At 39.8% G+C, this 26,268-nt stretch overlaps 1 protein-coding gene across 1 annotated transcript in view; it reads left to right on the top strand.

The window, feature by feature from the left end:
• BBS9 (Bardet-Biedl syndrome 9) overlaps positions 1-26,268 on the top strand; it is a 258,515-nt gene that overhangs the window by 125,388 nt on the left and 106,859 nt on the right. Inside the window, exon 21 of the mRNA XM_056857693.1 lies at positions 23,751-23,861. Within this exon, the coding sequence (XP_056713671.1) occupies positions 23,751-23,861 (111 nt within the window). The remainder of the gene's footprint in view (positions 1-23,750; positions 23,862-26,268) is intronic.

The following is a 26,268-nucleotide window of genomic DNA, read 5'->3' as shown; positions in this document are numbered from 1 at the left end:
AACAGTATTGAGCACAAACAGATCCAACAACAGAACAACAACAACAACAACAACAAAGAGTAACAATAACAACAACAATAAATATGCCTATGACAACTAGGGCATCAGGTTGCTTAGATCTATCTGTTAGATTTGATTACATGGGGAAAAAACTTGGCAACTGCCAGGGTGATATAATCACTTCCATCCAAAAGGGTCTGTAGTTTACAATGGGCTGGAATGCTAACCAGATCCTTTAGAAAGGGAGGACAAACTTAGTTCTATACCTATGAAAGTTTGGACAATCCAATAGACAATGGAGCAAAGTCTCCCTGTGTCATAGCTACAAAGTCTATCTGCAAATGGAATCCTCCCAAAGAGGCCAAAAAGTTATGCCGTTGGGATTGAATTAAGGCGAGCTGACATAAAGGCTCGTTGGTATTTGGGAACTGCCAAGTATTCAAGATAGACTGGTCTGGAGTTTGGAAACGCCAATCCCAAATAAAGAGAACAAACTCTACGGTCCCGGATTCTGGTACTGAGCTCATCTAAGGCATAGAGGTGTTTCAAAATCAGATTTTTAGTAGAGGTCCGACTGAGGCAATCTATATCATTAGGGGAGATCCCTAAACAGTTCAGGCGAGAGGTTACTAGTTTCTACCAGGTTGTTCTAAAAGTGTCCATCCTCAGTAAAAAGAGCCCACCTGTTTCTGGGGAGCCAAAAGTTAGCTTTAGCTAAAAACTAAAAGCAGATACCACTGTTTGTGATATTGCATGTGTGTAAAGGGGGAGGCAGCTTTTAAAGAAAAAGTGAAACATTGCACTGGCCTAATGTAAGGCAATGCCATGAAACCGTGTAGCTGTTTGAATCCCACCCCATGTTGTTTAGAACTTGAATGTGATCTCCACTTAAATGGGTGTGGCTAATGTGGATTTTAATTTTAGAGGTTCTTTAGCTAAGGAGAAAGATTAATAGCCACAATGTGCCTTCTTATTACACCTATGAATATGTGTGGGAAAAAGTCTTAAATTACAATCTTTATTCCATCCCAGTGTTTTCTTAAAGTGATGGTGAAGCTTGCCTTCAAATAGCACCTCTGAAACCACAATTCACAGTTACAAAAAGAAAGAGGAGCGAAAGATGTTTAGAAGCCATCCCACAAATAGTAGGATGATACAGATCTACAAGTCACATCAGAATGTGTTTTATACTATGTTGCCTTTGGCAGCATCTTAAACAGCTGGCTTAAGGAGGAAGTAAAGGGGTTTGAGGAACTCCGCCAATCTTTAGTATGGGTCAAGGCCATAGAGGTTCCACTAAAACGTGGTTTTAGACCACCCTGGTGATTCTTAGTGGGTGGGCAATTCTTTAAAAAGACTAAATACAGCAAATGAATTCTGGAGGGTGTTTTAGTCGTATATTTTGGTTGGGTTTTTTGAAATATATATCATATACCACATATCAAGCCTTCTTCTCATAATGAAATTTTACAAACATATACTTTATCCTTTGACTTGGCTGGAATGTCATTTTGCTGTTGTCCTGTATTCCAGAGACTGTTCTTTTCTCTTTTAATCTATTCTTTTCTCTTGATGCTGAAAGTTGGCTAATAACTTCTTTTCACAGAATCTGAGACCTTTTACTTCAAAGATGAAATCATGTATTTATTTAAATATAATCAATGCCGTGCAAGATTCTGACCTCCAAATACGAGCTTGAATCCTAAGCAGCACTAGTGGTGCTAGAGGAAGCAACTTCCTTGCCTCTCACCGCAGCCTTCTGTACTCCCTGAGACCACACTCCTGTAGGGCACTGAACCCAAGGGCAATGATCATGGGGAACAAATTAGAAGTCTGTAGCAGAAGGGAAATTGGCGGAAATCGCCCTCCACTTCTCTGCGGACAAGAGCCATTCCGTCAGAGGAACTCCAAGCTTTTGTGCAAAGTCAATCGGTTTTGTAAATGTTGATCCTTTTTATGACTATAAGTATCATAGGTTCTCAAGTAACTTAATTTTCCTATAGTCAACCCAACTTTTTACTCTGTGATTTTGGAGATTTCATGTCGTAGTTTGTTTCTGTTACTCAGTTGTACATGGCGATATTGTTGACAACGATGACTGCATATAGAAGAATTGAGCTTTGACTCATGAAAGCTCATACCTTGCCAGAAATTTTGTTAGTCTTTAAGGCGCTACTGGACTCTTGCTCTTTTCCACTGAATATAGAAGAGAATAGAAAAAGGGGGAAATAATCAGATATCCAGAGAAGTAAACAGGCCAAACGAGGAATATGTGAAGCACTATAGAATAATGCAATATGCTTATAAAGATGCTTGTAAAAACAATTGTAGTGACAATGAACATTCAATTATTGCTACACCTACGCTGTGTATTATAAAAAGACATCTGCACATTTTATAGCTTGGTCCCCATGGTGATTCTAGCCACTTAACCAGAACCATATTTTAGAACTTCCGAACTGGAGACTGAGATTAGAAGCTTGATTACCTCACTAGCATCGGGAAAAGCCCCTGTGGAAGATTTGATTCCCCCAGATTTGTATAAAGCTTTTCCAATATGGTGGTCCCCTGTGTTGGCTAAAGTCTCTTAATATATAAATGAAATAGGTTCAGTTCCTTCTGGATGGAAGTTAAGTATTGTTGCCCTGTCCATAAGAAAGGGAAAGAAACTGATCCACAGAACTATAGGCCAATAAGTCTGTTTGACATAGCAGCAAAATTATATAGTAAATATTTGCTCCTTAAGTTAGAAGAATGTGTGGTTGAGAATCATATTCTATACCCACATCAGGCAGGATTTAGAATGGGCTATTGCATGGTTGATCATTGTCAGACCTTACAACATTGGCTTTCTCAGGTATAAATGGTCCAACGAAAGTGCTATATGTAGCATTTTTTGATTTGGCCGCTGCGTTTGATTCTGTTGACAGGAACCACTTATGGCAAAAGTTAGCAGAACTAAATATTGATAAGCGGTTATTATTATTGCTGAGTGGGCTGCACAAATTCGGACACACTTGCACAAATTAGAATGGGAACATCTGGCTCTTTAATAAAATTCTGACCTCCAGAGGGATGAAGCAGAGTTGTGTGTTGGCCTCCTTGTTATTTAACTTGTATATAAATAACATTGTTGAAAGTCTATCTGGCCCGCAGTTAGTTCCTACTCTTGGGGATAAAAAATATATCCTCCTATACACAGATGACGTGGTGGTAGTTTATCTTACAAAAATTGGGTTGAAAAAGTTGTTGCAGCAATGAGGGCCTTACTGTAAAGAAGAAGCTCTTAATAAAAAATATGGGAAAATAAAATTGGTCTTCAGGAAAAGGGCTAAAATATCTTTTTGGAGTATACTTGGAAACCCAATTAAACAGTGTAGTTCCTTTAAATACCTTGGATTGACATTTAGAGAGTCTCTAAATTGGGATTACCATTTGGCAATTATTAGGTCCTCTGCAACAAGGATTGTGGGGTCCATTTTGAGGTTTTATTTCACAAAGGGAGGCTTTCTTAAAGACCCAGCCTTAAAATTATTTAAAAGTAAGGTCATCTCCCATCTTAAGTTCATTTAGTCAATTATCGCTGTTTCCGTGCTTTCTAAACATTTTTCTTAATGATTTTCTTAATAGTTTATTGTCACGATATTCCATCCCAGATGATTTTTTTTTTTGGCCTTCAGTAGATAATTCTCAACATAGAGACTGAGGATATGTGCGATGCCTTGATAGATAGAGCATTAATTTTGAAATCACAGTCTGCATCATGGTTTAAACTATTTAAGTACGATCACTTTAGATCTACCCATCTAGTTATGATCTCAAATCATAACCTCAGAGCAGCTTTCAAGTCATTATGCTTTGAAACTGTTCCTATGACTGTATTGGACAGATGTTATAAACAAAAGCCAAAGGACCAATGCTTATGTATTTGTGGTATGCGAATGCTGGAGGATTTAGCCCATTATATACTTGATTGCCACATATATGTACACCCCAGGAGCAAGATTCTGACTGGGATATTAGCTAGTTTAAGCCTTTATCATGATAAAGAGAAAATAATATTTCTGCTATCAGATGTTAATTATCATATATCTTACAGAAGGTAGTGTACACCCTGGCAGCAAAGAAAATAAGGGCCAAGGCTATCTCTTCAAGAGCAGTTTCGAAAAACTGATTTTGTTTGCGGTTGTTGTTTGTATTGTGTTATCAAATTTAATTATTTTAAGGTCATTTATATTATTGTAATTCCAATTTTATAGCCTGACTTTTATTTTGCATGTTTGTGTTATAATGTGATATATTTGATTATGGTGTTTTTTTAATGGCCTATGGCCCTATACAAATAAATGTATTCATTCATTCAACCAGACCCATATTAGTTTAGCAGTGTATTTGTATCACATATTCTAAACAATTTCTGAATAATTTCAGGTATCCCAAAGAAAATGAAAACAAAGGCTATTATGAAGAGAATTAATGTATTATTCAAGTTTTGATAACACTGAAAATTTACAGTATCTTCAGTCTTTCTTGTTTGATCTTACAGAAAATGTGTTAGGTATGTCACTGTTTTCATTTTGCAGAATAGACATTAACGATAAACTATAGAGATGGAAGTGGTAGAATATGAACACAGCACTTCCAAATAGAAGTCTAACAGCCTTTCCATTGGGATGCATATTATTAAAGCGTATTGTAGTGATACCTACTGGATTTTTATGTGGACAACGAAGTCAGATCCTTACACTTTCCAAAAGGATTGTTTACCTGCCCTTTCTGTTACAGTCTGAATCTGGTTTCATAAGTTGCTGGGCTGGGAAGTAACATTTATTATTGGCACAACTAAGATTATTTAACTTTAATGTTTGTGTCTAAGACTGGAAACTTTATTTTACAGAAATTAATTTGTTCCATTTCAGAGTTTTTAAAATTTTTATTTTATTAAAATATTTATATTCTGTCTTTCCTTGTGGAACAAGGCAGCTTTTCTTCTTACTGCTAAGAACTTACATTTTCTGAGGGCGCAAGGCAGCAGAAATGTCTCCCATTTGAACCTTAATGGAGTAGATGCAAGAACATGGTGATTCAGCCTTAAGTGTTTGCTTTGAGGGTTTATAAAATGTTTTTCTTTTAATGTGTAGGTATTAAAACTCAGACACAGAATGGTGATGCAATTCCTGTCCAAGTTGCACTCCTGCAGTACCTACTGCCAAAGATTTGAAATTTAATGTTCTGGTTCCTTATATTGAACTTGGCATATATCTTTCAACACATGATGAAGTATTCTAGTTTCCCCCAAATTTAGCAAACTGGAAAATGTTGGGGCAGAAACATTAGAATAGAATATATTTCGCAAAACTCTCGGGGGGTGTCTCATTACTTGTTAAAGTAATTGCCAGCCTTCTTCCACTTCTCATTCTGTAGGTACCAGTATCGCAGGCTTAGAAGTCACGGCGATTTTTAGTGCCCACGATGTGCAGCGAGCACCAAGCACTTCATTATGTTAGAACATATGGTTCTTACCTCCAAAGAACTTACAGGGCTATTTTATAGAAGACTAATGAGGGAGTGGGAAAGTGACAAAGAGCTATTTGGGGATGGAGAGGAGAGGCTCAGCGCAAAATCACCTTTGGCTCCACTAGAATATGCTGGCTGTGAGGGAATGGCATTGGTAGGTTTCTTTGATCTGCAACCCCTGGGGGAAATTGTCACTGCTGTCATATCCCTACGGGCAAATATTTCTGGCAGCAGAGGAAAGGACTAGCAGGAATAGCACATTGAATTCCCAAGTATAGCATCACAGTGTAAGAGTTTGGGGGATTTTTAGTACTAATTTGATAGAATGCCTCATTGGTAGAGATTATTCTGGCTGTTGTAGTAATCTGTCACCTAAGCAAATTTTTCATATAAAGAAAGAGAGGCTCTGCAGTTGGTTCCTCCAACTGCTTTCATTCCCCCACATCATCACGAGCATCTCTGAGCTAGAACTGTTAATGTGAAGCTGCTAACCAGATCTTTGAGGCTTAACCGCTGAAGAACTGTATGCATGATAGACCCCTTCTCAAGACCCACTTGTTTATAAGTCTTGTGGTATTTTTTAAATGTAGTGAAAGAAAAATCAAATTGTGTAACGAAAGAAAAATCAGTCATGCTTTGAAAAAAAATTGTGTTCTCCAAGAGTTCAAGGGGAGCTATAGGTTATAGTAATCAACGGTACAAACCAAAAAGTGGTTTGTTGTGCTCACAGAGACTCCCCCTCCCTAATGTCCCAGTATGGTAGACAAGCCCTGCAAATCTGAGGGATATTTTTGAAGCTGGTGGTTGCCAGTTCTGGCCTGTATGTTCCTGGAGGTAGGGCTGTCAAACTCCAGGTGGTGGCCGGAGATCTCCCGCTATTACATCTGATCTCCAGGCGACAGAGATCATTTCACCTGGAGAAAATGGCCACTTTGGAAGGTGGACTCTGCGGTATTATACCCCATTAAAGTCTGTCCCCTTCCCAAACCCTGCCCTATTCAGGCTCTGCTCCCCAAATCTCCAGGTTATTTCCCAACCCGGAGTTGGCAACCTAACCTGGAGGCTAGGCAACCTCTGTGGGTTATCCTATACGTTTATTTCTACCTTCAGGTTTTATGGTACAAGCAAATTGTATTATGTCATTAATATGGTATCAGAACAGAGCTAAGACTTAGACCCAGATCCAAGTGCAGCATCCTTGTCTGAGTCTTCACCAGTGCAAAGTTCTGAATTCTCAGAGTCTGTATATCCTAGTGATTACAGGTTTGATGTTTAATTTCCTTTAGCTTGCTATATCTCATGTGGACTGATGCTCCCTTGAGTAAAAAGTTGTTAGGGGTAGCAAGATGAATAAGTACACTGTATAGTGAAAAGACATCTATTTGCTTGATGAATAAACACTCCATTGGTATGTCTGCTAGCAAGCGCAAGACAATGAAAGAACAAGAGCATTAAAATGGGAACAGCATTTTAAAAAAATGAATAATTTAAAGAGGAAAAAGTCATGCTTAATGAATTTTTTAAAAATCCCATTGGAGACGTGGGACTTATTGGTTGTTTGGACTGTGAAATTCAGCTGGCAGGCCTACAGTTCCAGCTCCTCCTCCACCTCCTCGTACTCTTAAGTACAGTTGGGATCAACACATTAGCGACTGTATGGAATCCTATGGCTGGCTCTTTGCGTTAAAAGCATTAAATTTTAATATGTGCAGCTAAAGTATAAGTAGTCACCAATGATTAATAATGTTGATGTCAGCTTTTGGTGAAAATAGTGGGCAAATAGTATTTTCACTGATGACCGTATTTGTCTCTGTACTTCATTTTCTGCACAGTTTGTTTTCTTAGGGCGACTGCAGCCAAATGTAATCCCCACTGCACCTGGTGCAAAAGCTGGTTCCTTAAAGCAACAGGGGAAAAATATGTTTATAATTTTTTATAAAAAGTTCATAAATCTGCTGAGTTTTCTAAAATGACTTTGTTTGGAGTAACAAAGAAGACATAATATGTTATTTAAGCAATCCTGATACCTTTTTAAACTAAACAAAATTTATTTTGAAATAACATGACTTCATCTTCTTAATTTCTTTTTAATATGTCTTATCTCTGAGGGCTGAGTGTAGGCAACAAGATCTAAAATAATGTTTAAAAAGTTCATTAAAAATTAAAATAAGAACATACCACTGAGCAAATCCTTATTGAACCAGGGCCACTAAACGCTTATATCATAAAAAAGCAAACGATAGTAGAGCCTCCCTTTCTACAGTCTTCCTTGAGTAGTAGTCCACCTTGGTTGCTTATAAGTATTGTGGACCTTTCATAGCGAGTTGCATTAAGACTTTCACTGAAACGCTGTACCAGTGGATTCAAAACTGAAAGCCATATGATACCTTTTATTAAGATCATCCAAAATATCTCAACATATTGTGCAAGCTTTCAGATTCTCGTCAGAGAACTTTTCGTCAGACTGGATATTAAAAATAGGAACCATCGTACCTGGGGGACCATCTTTCCTAGTATGCCCCTGAAAAAGCTTTGTTTGTTTTTTACAATTCACTGGTGGTCCCCAGCCTAACAAGTGTCCAGCTGTCCGCAGTTAGGGCCAGGACATTTGCTGCCCTGGCCCTAGCCTGGTGGAACTCCCTTTCTAATTAGACCAGGGCCCTGCTGGACCTTAAAGATTTCCACAGGGCCTGTTATTCTGCCAGGCCTTTAGTTGAGGACAGCGACGGTTTATTATCAGAGCTGGCCTCCCTGCCCCCTCCATGCTGTCATTAATCTATATAGGGGGCCCTGACTCCTCTGTTAGGCTGACTATGACCCTATGCTTCTGAGCGCCATTTGTTTTAATTATTTAAATTGATCAGGAATTGGATATTGGTTCTAATGATTTTAATGTTATTTTATGTGTTTTTATTCTATTATTATTATGTTATTAATGATGTTAGCCGCCCTGAGCCCAGCCTTGGCTAGAAATAGAGGGTGGGGTAGAAATCAATCAACCAATCAATAAAAGGGTGTGTGGGGGGGACACCTTTCTGGCCAGGACATTAAAGCCTCTGTTTGCATCATGTAGGATGCCTGTGAGATGCTTCGCTGGTTTCAGCTGGCACAGGATGTGGGTAACTGGTTTCAGATCATACTAGGGTTGCCAACCTCCAGGTGGTGGCTGGAGATCTCCGGCTATTACAACTGATCTCCAGCTAATAGAGATCAGTTCACCTGGAGAAAATGGCCGCTTTGGCCATTGGACTCTGTGGCATTGAAGTCCCTCCCTTCCCCAAACCCCACCCTCGTCAGGCTCCACCCCAAAAACCTCCTGCCAGTAGCAAAGAGGGACCTGGCAACTCTAGAGCATACTGCTGGAAAGAAGTAAAAATGGAAGCCACCTGTTGAAAATACAACCACTAATAACGTACTAGTGGCTGTAGTAGCTACGGTGTGGAACTTTGCCTGGAACGTAAATACGTTCCAATCTCATCTCAGTTGTGAACCTCACCATCTCCCCTTGAGCCAACACTCTTGTTCAGTATGACCTCCTCTCAGGGGGCTGCTATGAGCGTTAATTAGGAATGAAAGAAAAGGTCGTAACATGAGCTAGTTGTAGAAGTGCTTGATAAGATGAACCTTTTAAATTTTGCTTAAGTAGTTAATTTATTTTTGAGTGCTGTACAATTAAAATACTTATGTATATCTAATACTTATGTATATCTATGATATGTATATGTCACATATCAAAGAGGATATAATACCTTATATTTAGAATATAGAAATTAAAGCTGGTTTTAGTGTTCAGAGAGATGTGCCATGGCACAGAAGCACAACACACAGCAAAGGAAGATATGGTACCCTCGGCTGGAGGGCAGGCAGCCCAGTGGATTGGCGGGCTTTTGCTCATCCCCACTGGGCAATTGGCAAGCCTATTCATGAGGGCAGCAGCAAATCTTGCCATTTGGAAAGTAATTAATTTGTCTCTGTCTTTATATCTCTGGATTGCAGCAGCGACCATATACTTCCAAACCCTACGGAGAGGTATATCGTGAGGTATGTTGCACACTCCTTTGGCCCTCACTATTAAGAAGCAAAGCATATTTGCATGTAAATCTGAGAAAGTTAGAACAAAGCCCACAGGGAATATTGGTTTAAGTAAGAAAGCCTGATCTAATCTTGAACACTTTGAAAATAGCTGAGAAAAAGGGCTATCACATCAGTTGGCATTTACTGTGTCCTTTGCGTCTGTGCGTTTGATGGTTTTCCATCATCACATATGATATAGTGTTAGCTCCTTTACCCTAAAGTATAGCTACTCTGAAGTCTGAAATTCAGTACCATGCATTATGCAAAGCCAAAATTCTCTGTAGAAAATATATAGCTATATTTCACTGGAATATATTTTAAATTGTTAAATATTGGGAAACCACTATTTTTCAGAGCTTCCCTTGGTCTTCTGGGGGCTTTCCCCACGCTGTGGCCCACAACTTTATCCTCTCAAACACCTCATTATGAACGGTGCACCAGCACAATAGTCTATTTTGTAACAAAATGAAGAAAAATAGTGTGTTTTTCTTATTCCCTAATAAAAATAGATGTTGGGGCCACTGCCACATTCTGCTTTTCAGGTCAGCCTGTTGAATCCGATACAGAACTTTGGAAGGACGTCAGTTTATCTGCTTGAAGCACAAAAAGACTATGGTTGTTAAAGATCTTCTGTAAAAATTTTCCTGCTGGCAAGGGATGGCATTTTTAAGGGAGAATAAGCCAGGCCTTGTGTTGAGAAGAGAAGTTTAAACATTCTTTGCCAATCAAATCCTGTTCTTTGATAAATTGGTGTGGTTTCTGCTGAGGTCAGTTGGAATTGCAGTCCTGTGTCGGAAAGAAAAATTTGATTTCTGGTAAGCTGTGGGGCTTTTTTTGGGTTATGTTTTGGGGTTTTTTTCCCTTTAAAAAGACTACATTTTTATTCTTGACAAATTGCTGTCCTTACCAGTATCATTCCAGTTAAGTTGTGTAGATGATTTTGCAGCTAAGACAATATATTGTGATCTATTATGATAAAACACTATTCCTGAATATCATACTCTTCAAGGTTTTTCCCCAACGTTGCTGTCCTGATCGATTTTATAAAGCAAGAATTTAAACTTTACTATTTCTGGAAATAAGCTGTAATCAAAAAGCAAAGAAAATTCTGTTTTTCATTATTTTTAGCTATTGATGACTGAGTGGGAGCTGAATCGGATCAAAATGGCACAAAGTAGTCACCAACTGCATAAACAGTTTGCATTGCTACACCTTTTGTCAGGCCACCATTGCAGAAAGAACCCTGTTCGCACCGCTCATGCCTGAATAGAGTAACAATGTTGTGCCAAAGCTTAAGCTCTTCAGCCATCTGTGGGTTGAGGTTAGAAAACTGCCACAAAGGTTTAGGTTGCCTCTTAAATACCAACACCTAGCCTTTGGTAGCCAGTCCCATGAGCCTGTGCCTTACCACAGTGGCTTCTCATAGCCTCTGGCCATAAGGCTATTCCTTGGCATGTGGGTGTTATGTGTTAATTGTCATTAAGTCGCTTCCGACTCATGGCAGCCCTATGAATCATTGTCCTCCAAAACGTCCTGTCCTTAACAGCCCTGTGCAGGTCTTGCAAACTGAGGGACGTGGCTTCCTTTATAGAGTCAATCCATCTCTTGTTGGGTCTTCCTCTTTTCCTGCGGCCTTCAACTTTTCCTAGCATGATTGTCTTTTCCAGTGACTCTTGCCTTCTCATAATGTGACCAAAGTACAGCCTCAGTTTAGTCATTTTAGCTTCTAGGGTCATTTCAGGCTTGATTTGATTTTTGGCAGTCCATGGTAGCCATAATACTCTTCTCCAACACCACATTTCAAAGGAATCGACTTTCTTCCTATCAGATTTCTTCATTGTCCAGTTTTCACACCCATACATAGTAACTGGGATTACGATGGCATGAAATTCCTATTCCTTGGCATAGTAATTTATTAACATTTATCTTCCATTTTTCACCTGTTGCAATTTTGATTTCTTAAGTCACAATGCTATTCTTTATTATTTTGTTAAGCATGTGTCCCTGTTCAACCCTTTTAGAAGGCCCACCTTGCAGACCCTGAGTTGGGTGCAAAAGCAGCATAGAAATGTTTTAAAGAAATAAACAAATTACATGGGAACACCAGTTGACTCCCCTCTAGCCACTTGTCAGTCTTAACAGTGTGCAAACATCACAGTGCAATATCCTAAATTCACTTTTCTGGGGGTGAGTCTGATGAATTGACCATCGAGTAGGATTCTGGGTTATACCTGCTTAGGATTGCACTCTCAAGTGCTCCCAAACCCTTGACTAGGATGCTGTGAGCGTAATCATAAGGGGGGGGGGGAATTGGCTTAGGAGCTGACATAAACCCATGCTGGGATAAGGGTCTATTTATCCCGTGATAATGGGCACTTACGCTGGTACGGGGGTATTTCTGTCAGCGCCTGGGCGCTGCGGAGCTGTACCAGCCTCCTGTCGGCGTCCACCCAGCGCAAGTCTCCATGCCGGCGTCCCAGGAGGCATTCCCAGGGTAGTTCTGGTGGCAGAGCTGCTGTTAGGCAGCTTCCTAACCCCTTTCAGGCCGGGAACATCCCTTTGCCCTTACCGTGAGTTATGCCACCTTTTCAGGTGGTGTGGCCCCATAGAACGCTATGGAGCAGTTCCTTGGAGCTCACAAATAAGGGCAGCAGTCTGGCTTTGGCGGAGGAGCTGGATCCTGCTGTGGAGGTGGCGCAGCTGCGCCGCCTCTGGCCACCACCTAACCCCCCTCCCCCGCCCCTGGGAATGAGCTGTGTGTTGTCTCATGTATGAACAGAAACCCCCTATTTTGTGTCTGAAGCATTTGGTATAAAAATAGATTATGCTTGGATAAAATTACTGGATTTTCTTTGCAAACTCATGCTAAGTGCCAGTTATGGCATTCTTTAGAATAATATATTGTAGCACAAAACCACCATAGATTAAATCTTGGTTTACAGAGTCATTGTGTGTGAGAAGAATAGGTTCGTGGGGAACCAATAGTGGTTCTAGTCCAATGCAGGAAATGTTTTGGAAGGAACATAAGGCATTGATTATTTCAGTAACTTTTATTAAATTATTTATATTCTGCCTTTTGGACCGTGGAAATCCTCAAGGTAGCATTAGTGAGTACTATTCCCTGTTACTCATTCCTACCTGATATTTGTTGACAGCATTTTTATTAATTCAGTTCCTGTGTATAACTGTAATGGTTTAAATCTAGGTTGACTGTAAAAAATTTTTTTTTTAAAATGTCCCAGCATGTATGGAGAATGGTCTGAAGGCATCTGATGCAGTTCCATCTCTGGGGATAAGCTGGCCTGGGTTCATGGCCAGTACCTGGTTCCGAGAACATGTTGGAACAACCACGTATGCTGCTCAAGCTCCTTGGAGGAAGATGTAATATATTAAAATGTTAAGCTGCACAAAACTCCTATGGTATATTTCCAAATGAAATTCACCCAGTGGCCTTTTAAGTGCCATCAGCAACCAGCCTTTAAGCTTATAGTTCATTAAAAGAAACAGACTTGGCTTAAATTCATCAGTAGTTTCTAATTTATTTCAGATCCCAGAAGGTATGGTTTCATATTATGATAGTGGTCTGTGCTTTCGCTTTTTCTGACTCGTTCATAAGCACCCCAAAGATTATACAAAGGTCTTTAATGACTCAGGAGAGGAGGATTTGCCAAAATGAGAAAGTTGGAGGTTTATATTCCTTATTTATTTGTTCACCAGGTTTGATTATTCCATAGTAATATTTTAGGAATAAGGAAGGCAATTCTTTATTCTCTTGCAAATACTGTTTTTGATTATTTTTGTTGAACAGTTGCCAGTAAGATTTGTCTCCCATTTTATATTCCTGATGTCTCCCACTAGGCAGCACGCATTCAGAATGCAATCTGGAGGAGGAAGTAGTGAAGAAGGAGGGAAAGCCAGGTTACAGTTTTACGTGCTCACCTTCTTCCATAGCAGCCTCTTTTAGAAAGTTTATTACTTAATTTTAGGGGAAAAGATACTAACAACCATTCAGGAGATTCTTTGCTATGATTCGAATTATCAATGGAGACTGCGGACTGTTTTCCTTTGGACATTAAAAAAAAAAAATAGGGATGCAGAGAGGCCTTTGTGCCCAAAGCACAATTTTCCCCTCCAGAAGCATACCCTCTAATTTCATGGAATTTTGGATTATGCTCAGACTTTTGAGGGGGGTCTTTAAAGGGAAGAGTCAAATTTGTGCATGGCAGATTCTGGCCAGGTTAAATATGTATCAGTCATCTGTTAAATATAATTTGTTCTGCCTCAGAACACAGAGTTAAACTGGGTGAGCTTTAGCTCCTCCCAGGTTTTTTTTTGCCTGGTTATATGTAGATTGCATTAAACATATGCCATTGTACTACCCCTTTTTAATATTAATGTTGATTTTGCTGAATGTATTTGATACACAAAAGTATGACAGAGGATTCAAGTCTAGAACAAGAGGGAAAAGGCCACTGATTTGGGACAATTTTAAATTTATAAAGCATGTGAGACAATTTGCCTCAAGTTTGTCGAGATATTGTCTAAGTTGATAGTTCTCTTGTAAAGGCCTTAATTTAAAGTGATTTTTCATGCCCATTAGCCATGAGAAAAGGGAACCCTTCCAAATCTCTGCTCCGATCAGAAGGGAAGGTATGGTGGCTGTATCCAGGGAATGCATACCCATGCAATTATTGTTTTTAGTTATAATATGCTCAGAATGAACAGACTTTTTCAGTAGTTCCTGAAAAGCAAGATAAGTTTATTCTACACTGAGCCATGATTTATTGAAGCACTACTGAAGTGTTTCTGGTACTGAATGATATTGTGATTCTAAAGAAAACAGCTGTTAAATCTGTTATTCAGTGGTTTGTTTCCCAGTGCTATTCCTATGAGTTGCATACCACATGTGCTCAACCTCATCCTGGAAACATGGCCAAAAGGATTTGAAGACTTCAGCAAGCATTACTACTGCTGAAATATCTTGCATATTCAGGGGTGTAAAAAGATCTAGTAATTTAAAATGAGGATTTGCTTGCAGAAATGGTTGTATTCTGAAACTAAAACCTGCCATGTCCATCATTTTCTCCCATACATTCTACCAATAGGCATGTGAAATGTATGAACACTACTGAGCAAACTGCCCCAAAGAAATAAAGCCCTCATTTGAAAGAGAGTAGCAGCTTATTCCTGAGCCTTGCAGTGGCTGAGACGCTGCTGTGGTGCCTCCAAAGCGGTTTCCCGGCCGCTGCAAGGCTAAAAAAGGCTTTTAAAAAACCAAAAAATCAAAAATGGGGGAAATAACCCCATTGCAAACAGCGATGCTGCACCAGCAAAAAGCTGATGCAGCACCGCCGTGGTGGAGGGGGTCGTACCCGACCTGGAAGGGGTTAGGAAGCTGCCTACCAGCAGCCCCGCCCCCAGAATGCCCCGGGAACCCACCTCCTGGGACGCCAGTGTAAGAACTTGTGCCAGCAGGACGCCGGTGGGAGGCCAAGCCAGCATCCTAGGGCCACACTGCTGCGGCAGTCCTGGGGGGCTGACACAAGTGGAATTACGTCGGCGTCTGTGCCAGTTTGCACGGCGCAAGTGGCAAGGACACCAACATAAGCCCCTTGCCGCCTCCTAAGCCTTTCATCCCCCAGGCTCAGGAATGAGCTGAAAATGACAGATTAACATTTTTTCTAACTACTGTATTATGGTAGTCTATAATAATGCAATGCTGTTCATTTAACCACTGTTCAATATTTTAATTATGTATTTACTACTCTATTAGAATGCAGAGGTTCCTTGGTCAGAGGATTTATCTGCATTTGTCAGAGAAGTGTCAGAAATGGTAGTGATCTCCCCCCCCCCCCCGCCGTATTTAAAGCAATGATTGGCAGGCAGAAAAGGTCAGGTCTGTTGCAGACAGGAAGTTATTAGGCAGCCAGTCAGAACTGGGTATTGTGGACCCATTGTGAGTTCACAGGAATTAGCAGAAATTGCTCCAAATCTCAACTTTATTTTTCCTCCAAAGAGCAGACTGCCCGAGCATTGTCCCTCAGGTGTATTTGCAAGAAATGTGAAGTGTGGTACTCTGGTGGGCAGTTAAAAATCCTTGCCGTTTCTCTTCTCTAGCAGCCTTTATGGGAATGGGAATGATTGATTCATGCTCCTCAACCAAAAGGCCTGAGTCGTTGGTCCATGGTTTAAGTGCAGTGTATCATTATCCTTCACGAGCTCCCCTTCAAAATCTCTATCCCTCAGTTTCAAGGAATGTGAGGTCCCCAGAGCTGACTCATCAGTGTCTCTATGAGGAGGTCTAGAGGTTGGCCATGACTGCTTTGTCATTCTGCCATGACTGGACAGAGGAGTAAAACTGAGCTTGATTAGTATTAGTACCAGTTGTAATGTCACTCAGTCCATCAAATATAATTACTTTGATCGTCCTAGCTTATTGCCTTAAAAGAATATATTTGTCGTCGACTTCTGTTCACTAGAGAAAGTACTAAAAAGGACATTTCTCTGAAGCCACAGTGATGATAAAAAAAACCCTACATTGAATAGAGGCATCAGACCTAGGAAATATGTTTCCAAAAGGCTGCAGATTAGTGCGCCTTAATCAACATCACCTTTTGCCTGTTTCTATACTGCTAAAATGTAGGGTTTTTTAATGTATGGAATTTTGTCGTTTATTTCAGAGACTTGGTGTTCATAAAGAAAGATAGTCTCTAATTTAGGGGAAATTAAGGCAAACCCTGGAGTAAGCCTTAGAAAAGCAAGTAAAAGGATCCACTCCCCCTCCCCATTAAATTAGATTTAAGCCAATCTCATTAACTTGACAGGGACCTAACTTGATTTAAGAGACACGTTTGGCATTGCAATCTCTGTTTTTATGCACAGAATACTGAGCGTAAATGTTTCAGTTTAAGTTGCAGACAGAGTCTCAATTATGACTTGGTCTAGAATTCGGAAAGGTTTCCTGTGAGAGTGAGAGTTTAAGTAGTTCCATCATTTGATGAACTCGTTGAGGGAGACATGTTTCTTCACATAGTTTACATATTTTCTTCATTAGCAACACATCTTATGATCTTATGATCCTCCCCCCACACACACACACAAACGTTTGTAGGACAATTTAACCTTTGAAAATAAGTGGAACAGGGAAATCATGTCTAGAATAATGTGTAATTGTTAGTCTTTATGTATGCTTCCGTTTGTCTAGGCAGTGGATAACCTGTTTTAATTGGACCCGTACTTGTCAAAGTAGTTAATCCGGTGAACTTTATATTTATCTGTTCACCAAAAAGCACCCCAGTAGATATCAGGCATTCTTGAAGTTATATTTGTAAAACGCTTAGACGTTTCATTCCTGGGAGTATCTTGAAGTTATATGTTACCATGGTGCTTTCCAGGATCAAATGCTAGCAATAAGAGAGAGAAAAACCTGTAGCAAAGGAAGTGCCTAGGATTTCACTTGCTTTTTTAATCTTCAAGCTCCCCCCCCCCATTTTATATCACTGTAAGATGTAAAACATGGATATTTGTTCTTATAACAATATTCTTATTATTGTCAGCTGTTGTATATGTAATGAGAATTATTTATTATTATAATCCTCTTTAGTTACAAATTTATTCCAGAAAAGGGCCGTAGTTTATCGTTGAGAACCAATGGAGTCATTGCTGTTATAATGTGGTGTTAGATTTTCTAGGAACTTATACTTATACTAGATTAAGCCCGCAATTTGCATTCTGTGAAGGAAGGTATATAAAATTAGAGACTGGCAATTAAGCTTTATCCTTGATTATCTTGCAAAGTAAAAAAAAATTAAATTTATTTTTGAGTTTTTTTATTGTCCTACTTTTTTGTTATTGCAATATGTTTAAAACATTGTATGGGGAACTTTTTACAAAATGGTCAGTATATTAATAAAATACAGACATGTTTTACTTGTTTGCTTTCTTTAGATATGTGTCTTTTCCCCAAAGTTGAGCACAAAATGTGGTGTTGAGCACAGTAAGCGAAAATAAACAAGAGGGGGTCCCATTTCCTTCGATGAGCAAAGTTCACAATTGCTTGGCTGTAATTTTATGAATGTTATACGCTATCAAATAGTTCTGCTGACCACAGCTCGCTTGCTGGATTTATCACAACTGATAAAAGATCTGTGGTGTCAAACAAGAATTTAGCTACACAGAAAAGGGGGAAAGAATAGGTCATAATACAATAACATATCCTGGATGCTGTCTTTGCCAACAATTAATGGGGAAATTCATTTTATGAATCACTGTTTACAGACTTACATCTGGAGAACTTTTCAACTTGAATGTTTTCCAAACTGTCAGATTTATGTGCCAGTCTTTTTTTCTTTTTTTCTAACGTGCTCTTGTTCTTGGTACAGTTTCCTTAAGTAATCATCAGTGGATACAAATAATTATGCCCTGTTTTTTTCAGTCCTTTGAGTGGGTTGTTTAGATTTCTTCTCAACTAGAAAGCAATGCAAAATACAGGAAAAGAAAGCATTATGTATACTCACGTGGTTGGGGAATAGCCATTCCTGAGGGTTTTGAAGGCTGACATACTTTTAGTTACAGGATTGAAATCAAGACCCATTTTGAATTCAATGTAAGGAAAATTTTATTAGTTCCTTATTCCACATCGGTATTTCATTTCAATTTGGTCCTTAGTCACTACATATACAGCATCAGAACGTCCGAATGTTACTTTCTGGAACAATGGATCCTGATTACACTAATGCTGCTCACTTAGGCTAGATGACCCTGTTTAAGTGAGATATTCTCTGTGTGCAACTTCACATGGTTAAGTTTTTTTTTTCTCCCACTCCTGATGGTCATGCTCAAATTGAGCCACTGTAGAAGACTGCCCTGTTAAAAGTTTAAACTTTACACTTGCTGTCCTCGTCCAATGCCTTTTCATATCAGGTGGAAGAAACCCATGGACTTCTTTACATGTAACCAGTTATGCTGCTCGATTGAAGATAGTAGTGAACAGTTGTGAAAAATAATTTTCTCATAACTGCCGGCAAAACTATGCATTTTTTAGATTCGGGAGACAAATCAGATGTAACAACTACATGGTCCAATTCATGACATGTCAGATTTCTCTAAAGCCAGGGTGGGGTGATTTAAGGCACCTGGGGTGGGTGGGAAGGTTGCTGTATCCATTTGTAACCTTTAAGTGTACATTATAGGGATTCGGCAGCAACTCAGTTCTGTCATTGTCCTGTCTAGTTTGGCTTTAGTTCACTGTGCTGAAAAAATAATTGTATATGTTGAAAGGGAAAGGAAATTTTCAAAGAAAATTCATGATGAATCCCAGAAATGGTTTTGCTTTGTTCTCTAAAATAGAATTTTTTGCAATAGACTTTTCCATTCTGTTTTTAGAAATGTGATTTATTTGTAGGATTTTTGTGGATTGTTGAATCACCTCTTGCATAACAACCATCGAGAAGTAATAAAGCAGCAACTTTCGAAGTACAGGACAGAACCCACATAAAATGACATACTTGTTCACTTGATCACACCCAAAAAAATGAACATTCGTGCACACCCATTCACTAAGGAGGATTCACTACTTTTGATTCAGTGAAAGGCATTCAAGCATGTGCAGACGGTGATGAACCATGATTTAATAAAACGAGAAACCGAGATTAAACCTGTCCCTTTACTAGCGGTTTCTAAATGTTTCCTCTATGAGTGGGTGGCTTCAGGATACCCTAGGAGGTTGCAACTGCATGTTTATGGCAGTTTCATCAGATTTTTTTTCATCATCTTTGCAGTAGAAAGCTTTGATTACCCCACCACATACATGCACACACATACATACTTACAGTTGGGTAAGGTCAAGTTGCATATGCACATTGTTTTCTATAAGGCTCTTTTTAGCAGTAACAACCCTACAAAATGCACATGGTGCATATGATTTGCGGAGACAGTTTGCTCAAAGCAATGCCTGTGACTACCAGAGGATGGTGTTGAAAGTGAGTGAAAGTAGCCACCTCTTCACACTCTTTAAGTTTCAGTGCTGTTACTGGAAGAATATTCTTTTTGATATTTAGGGCAGTCACACATGCTATGTTGCCCACTCAAATACAAAATTAACAACCCCAAAACATCTGAAGTGTGGTTGTTTGCATAAGATTTATGGCAGATCTCTTTAAAAAATTTAAAAAATAGTGGTTAATACTTCCTTAACGACCCCTCCAGAATATTTTAAGGGAACATATCAACCTTTTTTTTTTAAGCTTTGCGATCTTCCATGAAGTATCAGGATACACAACAAAGAGGGAATTGGCCCTCAGTTAAAATTGGGGCAAAGTATTATAAGGAGGGTAAAAGGAGCCCCGTGGCGCAGAGTGGTAAAGCTGCAGTACTGCAGTCGAAGCTCTGCTCATGACCTGAGTTCAATCCCAGCGGAAGTTGGTTTCAGGTAGCCGGCTCAAGGTTGACTCAGCCTTCCATCCTTCCGAGGTCGGTAAAATGAGTACCCAGCTCGCTGGGGGTAAAGGGAAGATGACTGGGGAAGGCACTGGCAAACCACCCCGCAAAACAAAGTCTGCCTAGAAAACGTCGGGATGTGACGTCGCCCCATGGGTCAGGAATGACCCGGTGCTTGCACAGGGGACCTTTACCTTTAAGGGGGTTAAAAGGGCCTTAATTTGGGCTCATTTTTCCTTCACAAAGGAATAAAGTTGCTAGCACATTACGCTGAAGAATAATGAAATATTTGGGTTAGGGGTGAAAAATAGGCAGTTTTCGGTTAACATTTTGCTTTCATTTTCAAGTTCTTTTAGTCTGTCCATGTAAGTATTTCTCTATTTTTTTAAAAAAAATAAGGGATTCTATTAATTGTATGTAAGGAACATAAGACAATGGAAAATTACTCTTCTAATACTGGTACATTTTGACAGTGTCAGTTGACAGGTAGATCTTAACACACCTGGGATCAAAACCAAAATCAGGATGTCGTGCTTCCTTCCAGCCAATAGCTCGAGGTGCCTAAGGGCAAGGCGACATTTTTTTGACAGCGATTAAATTACCTCAACTGGAAAATTGTGCTGGTGCCTAATGAAATAGTTTGGTATAAAAGGTATTAATTTTCAAGGCTATATATAGCCTTTGGGATTTCAGTTTTCAAAATAAACTTTGAGCATTTTTTAGTTATATGGAGAAACCTTATATGTGCTAATGGAGTACGTGACATTTTGCTCCATTTCAGTGTTACAAAATACTGTCTAAAGGGGTTATTTGTATGAATTTTAATAGCTTGTTATGTTCACAAGATTTGTTTTTATCTGAGACGTAAGGATTATATGAGATTAAAGGAGTGGGGTTTTTTTTCCTTTAAATATAAATAAATTGTTTTTTGCAACAGAGTCCTGTATGAAGCTGGCTATATGAAATGTGCAATGCAGGAATTGATAATGCTGTTGGTCAGCTTAATATAGCTTTTCTTCTTTCATATAGCTGAAGTTTTAGAAAGGCATTCCATCCTAACCTGAAGCGTAGTAACCCAGCTACACCATCAATGATTATTGCCACTGCCTAGGTGGGAAACTGCTCTCAGTGCTGCTTGAGACCAGATCCTCTAAGCAATCCAGTGAGAGGCCTCGCTTGACAAAATACTAATTTTCACTTTGATCGAATAATTGAATAAAGTTCAAATGTTGCTCAGAATTTTATAAAATTTTAACTGTTTTACCTGCCTTTCTGAATGCAGAAGGCACAGCACTTTCAACTGTGAAAAGAAATGCTCTACACATTCATGGTTTTCCCCCATTCCTCTGAGAAAAAATCCTCTGCATGCCTCCAAGCTCTTTGCGGGCATCCGGGTTACTACATGGTATCCATAGGCTGTCACTGCTTCTCATCCTCTTTTCTGATGGGTAAATGGTCTGTGCCCTGGGGTGCAGAGTGGTAAGCTGCATTACTGCAGTCCAAGCTCTGCTCATGACCTGACAGAGGTTGGTTTCAGGTTGCCGGCTCAAGGTTGACACAGTCTTCCATCCTTCTGCGGTTGGTAAAACGAGTACCCATCTTGGGAAGGCAATGACAAACCACTCCGTAATCATAGTCTGCCTAGTAAACGTCAGGATGTGCCATCACCCCATGGGTCAGGAATGACTCGGTGCTTGCACAGGGGACAACCTTTATCTAAATCACTGGTTCCCAACCGGGGGTCCGTGGACCCCCAGGGGTCCGCGAGAACTAAATTAAGGTCCGCGAAACAAAGTTATAAAGTTCCCGGAATATAACCAGACCGAATCAAAAGATACCCAAAAGCTGATTCGCAATCATTTTGGTATTGCTGTTGAAGAGGCTGCAGAAGAAATCCAGGAAGAGCTCATTGAATTCCAAAATGATAGGCACTGTAAGGATGCGTTTGAATCAGTTTCTCTTGAAGAGTTCTGGTGTAAAAAAGCAATTTCATATCCTACAGTTTGGGGATTCGTCTTGCGATATCTTATGCTCTTCTCCACAACTTATTTATGCGAAAAAGGTTTTCTGCTTTGCTTATAATTAAGAACAAGACCAGAAATCGATTAGAAGCAAGTGATGATATTCGTGTAGCTCTGAGCAACAGTATTAGCCCCAGAATTGCCCAGCTTGTAAAAAGGATGCAAGCTCAAAAATCACATTGATTTTCAATTAAAAGTTCTCTATTATAAAAATATATTCAAATATTTAATGTTTAACTAACAGTTATGATTAAAGTTTATTTTCAAATTCTTGGAATTTTTATTTTGAACCTTGGAGTCCCTGCACCGAACAAAAAAGTCCTAGTGGTCCCTGGTCAAAAAATGGTTGGGAACCACTGATCTAAATGGTCTGTGCATGTGTGGATCTTCTCCTGTAATTGCATAGCTGCTGTTTTGCTTCCAGGTATATTCAAAATGATTGTCTTTTGTTTTATATATAGTTATAGTTATACATCTTTGGGTCCCTAGGAAGTGTCTTTCATTGGAGCCATAATCCATAAGGATCAGCAGGAGAGGCCCTACTCAGAATTTTTTTCCATGTATGTACAGGCAGAGCAATTGTTAGAGGGCTGGATTCAAACCTGGGAGACCAAGGTCAGATCCCCTCTCTGCCTTGAAAGTCACTGGGTGACCTATGAGCCAGTCACACACACATGCATGCTCTCTCCCTCCTCCCCAGCCTACCTCACAGGGTTGTTGGGAGGATAAAATGGAAGAAGGGAGAGAACAATATAGGCCACCATGAGCTCCTTGGAAGAAGGGTGGCATCAAGTGTTTTAATTCAATAAATAGCTGACAGATACACAATTCTGTACTTTCTTAGGTCTAACTACAGCGGTAGTAAACCTGTGTCTGGATTGAGTCACTCCTGACGGCAGATGAAGATTGCACAACAGTCCCTGCAATTAAAAAAAAAAATCCCTGCAAATGTAATTATGTAAGGGAGAACTAGATTCTAATCTGGCCTTCTGCTTGACAGGCTATTTTTCTATGTGTGGCAATGTTTATCCCCATGGGAGAGCTGTTGATCATGTGACCCCCCTCATGCAGTCTAGAGCTGCTATGATACGGACACGGGTGGACTACCTCTGATTCTACGGAACTCGGGGATACAGCCTATAACCCTACAAGTTACAACAGCGACAGCAATATTCTCAGGGTTCTAGTGAAATAATGTGTCATAGGTTATGACACATTCTCTCTAGGTTATTGCAGACACTGGGATACCGATTGCACCCAAGAGCTTTTGATCCGGAAAGGAGGGTTGCCAACCTCCAGGTACTAGCTGAAGATCTCCCACTATTACAACTGATCTCCAGCCAATAGAGACCAGTTCACCTGGAGAAAATGGCCACTTTGCCAATTGGACTCTATGGCATTGAAGTCCCTTCCCTCCCCAAACCTCGCCCTCCTCAGATTCCACCCCCCAAATCTCCCGCTGGTTGCAAAGAGTGACCTGGCAACCCTATCAGAAAGGGATCCTGGGGCATACTACTTGCATCATGCAGTGCAGTCGCTCAAACAGACGAACAGTCTGTGCCAGCTTGAAATATAATTTTTTCAGCTGTTAACATTTGTTTATGATACATTTCGGGAAATGATTTCTTTCACTTTTTTGCCTTCATTTTTTTTTAAAAAAAAAATCCTCTTCAAAAACAAAATATTTTGTTTGCAATTTAGGAAGCTGTGATACCATCCCAGAATCTGACTTGGAGGATAGGCCATCCTCTCAGGACTCCACAACGATGTTTACCAACCACAAGCACCTCACCAAGCAGAAGACAGAACCCGGTAAGAGGAGGAAAGTGTTTTTGTTACAGTAAATATAAGAAAAAGATGTGTTCACAGTGTTGTTCATAATGATCAAGTTGTTCCCTGGTAACTAATTCTTTGCTTTAGAAAATTGGGCCTCTCATTTAATGTATCCAAACGTGTAGTTGGTTTTTTTCCTTTCTTTCAAAAAGCAAGATGGGGTATACAAATATGCCTTTGTTCCCCTGAGCCACATCAGGAGGCGCTTGCAAGGATGTGTGTGGGCACCCTACAAACTGTTGTACTAATAGGGTTTCCAGGACCCTCTTTACCAGGAGATTTCTGGGGCGGAGCCTGAGGATGCCGGATTTGGGGAGGGGAGTCACTTCAATGCCATAGAGTCTAATTGCCAAAGCGACCATTTTCTCCAGGTGAACTGATCTCTATCAGCTGGAGATCCGTTGTAATAGCGGGAGATCCCTAGCTAGTACCTGGAGGCTGGCAACCCTATGTACTAACTATAGACAAGGCCGCTCAAGAGGCTATATAACTGACCCAGTGTCTTTGAGATGAAAAGTATGCAGAAGTGAAAGTGAGGATAATTCAATTTACGGACTTTTTTCATTTCTGGGGCTTAGTGCCACCTGATGAAAGTTGAGTCATTTATGTTTGTGACACTGGGGCAAACTCATTATGGTTTAATAAAATTTCCCATAATATTTTTTCCATTTTATATTCTGTTATAGTCTTGTCTCTGGTTGCCATTCATCTGACGTACAGAGGACCCCGAATGTCCTTTAGGAATGGCTAATCTTGTCCTTGTTCACAGCTTATCATAAGTGTGTGCTACTCAACTTTCCTTTTTAGACAAGTATTACTAAATGTACATTTACATTAGATTAAGGGAATGTGTTGGAAATCTGTTTATGGGGAAACAAAATGGATTATCTAACCACATAACAGAGATCTGTGAATTTCGCAATACTTAGACATAAGATGGATTTCATTCCTTGAACCAGTTCGTATGTGCATAGATGATAATTCATAGGCGTCATGATACAGTTATGAAGCTACACTGCATTTAGATTTTCAAGTAAACCCAAATGAGCAACATTAAAATGTGAGCTGCCCTACTCGTAATCTGCATTGTTCTAGGATCGTCCCCCCCCCCAATCTATGCCATGCTTAAAGGAAAAGGTAATGGAATTCAGGATGGAGCAGGGGTTGTTTGTCAGGCTGGGACTCTGTCCTTTAGGGTGAAACATGGTCCCTTTGAGTGTGTTTGCTGTCAAAACAGTTGTATGTTTCCACAATAACCTACTGAATATTGGTACAAAAAAAATGTGCGCAACTCCTGCCAGGTGATGAAATAATTTTAGTTAATTAATCATTGTTTTGTAATTAATTGATTAAATACATTTGCCTTTTACCAAAACCTCAATATAGATGGTTTTTTTTGCAATACTGAAGGAAATGTCAAGGTAACCTACATATTAATACCCCCAAAATGACCACGTTATTGCAAGTGAGGCCAGCTCTAGCATTTTCTTTTTATTCCGTTTTGCAACCAGATCTGTCACAGATATCAGTGCAGTCAGCAAGCTCCTGTAACTAACAGTGTGTACAACTGGATGATCTATGAACAATGTGGTACCTGAACTGGAAACACGAGGAAGATCACAGTAGCTGTGTTCATTTGCAGAAATATTGTAAAATGCATTTTTCTTCTGATGATAGTAGCTGCTGTTCTGTTCTGTGTGGTCCCTATCAAATGTTAATTTAGCTTCTCCCCCCACCCCATCATGGAACTTCTTTGAAAATGAGGCACCTGTAGTGGCTCTTATATGCCAGGATCAAAATAGCCTGATGAATAGAGAGAGAAAAGGCCTTGATTCTTAGCACTGCAGATTTAAAATTGGCCTCTTCTTGTTAAACAACAAAAGGATAGGTTGATTAATCTACTGCTAATTTGCTTTTAATAAACCTCAGAAGATTCTAATCATGTCTCATTTGAACTAATTTTTCAAACTTTGTACTCCAGGTTTTTTTCTTTCTCATCACTCTCTTTGCCTTCTGGTTGGCACCAGGTACTTCAGTATCAAACAGCCTGTTAGCAGTTTTTTGTTTAGTAGAACCCCATGCGCAAGCGGTGAGTGCTGCTATGTCTGCATAGGTAGGCTTCTGATTTTCCCTTTTGGCTGTATGCCTTAGCCTTCATCAGGTTCTCCTTAGGGGGGTCCCTTGAAGAGCTCCTTAGGAGGGTTCCCCAAGGAGCTCAGGGGGCATAAGAGGCTGCAGTGGGGAGACTGCAGACCCCACCCACAAAGTCCTTTGAATTCTGGCCAGTGATAGTAGCACCCTTAATAAAATGCTTACAGCATCTTACATTTTCCATCTAGACAATCCAGATTATAAGGGAGCATTTACCTTGTTGCGTTATAATGAA

Source organism: Euleptes europaea, chromosome 11 (assembly GCF_029931775.1).
Source record: "Euleptes europaea isolate rEulEur1 chromosome 11, rEulEur1.hap1, whole genome shotgun sequence".
Lineage (NCBI taxonomy): Eukaryota > Metazoa > Chordata > Lepidosauria > Squamata > Sphaerodactylidae > Euleptes > Euleptes europaea.
The sequence above is the reverse complement of the archived record's forward strand: the minus strand, read 5'-3'. Positions and strand labels throughout refer to the sequence as shown.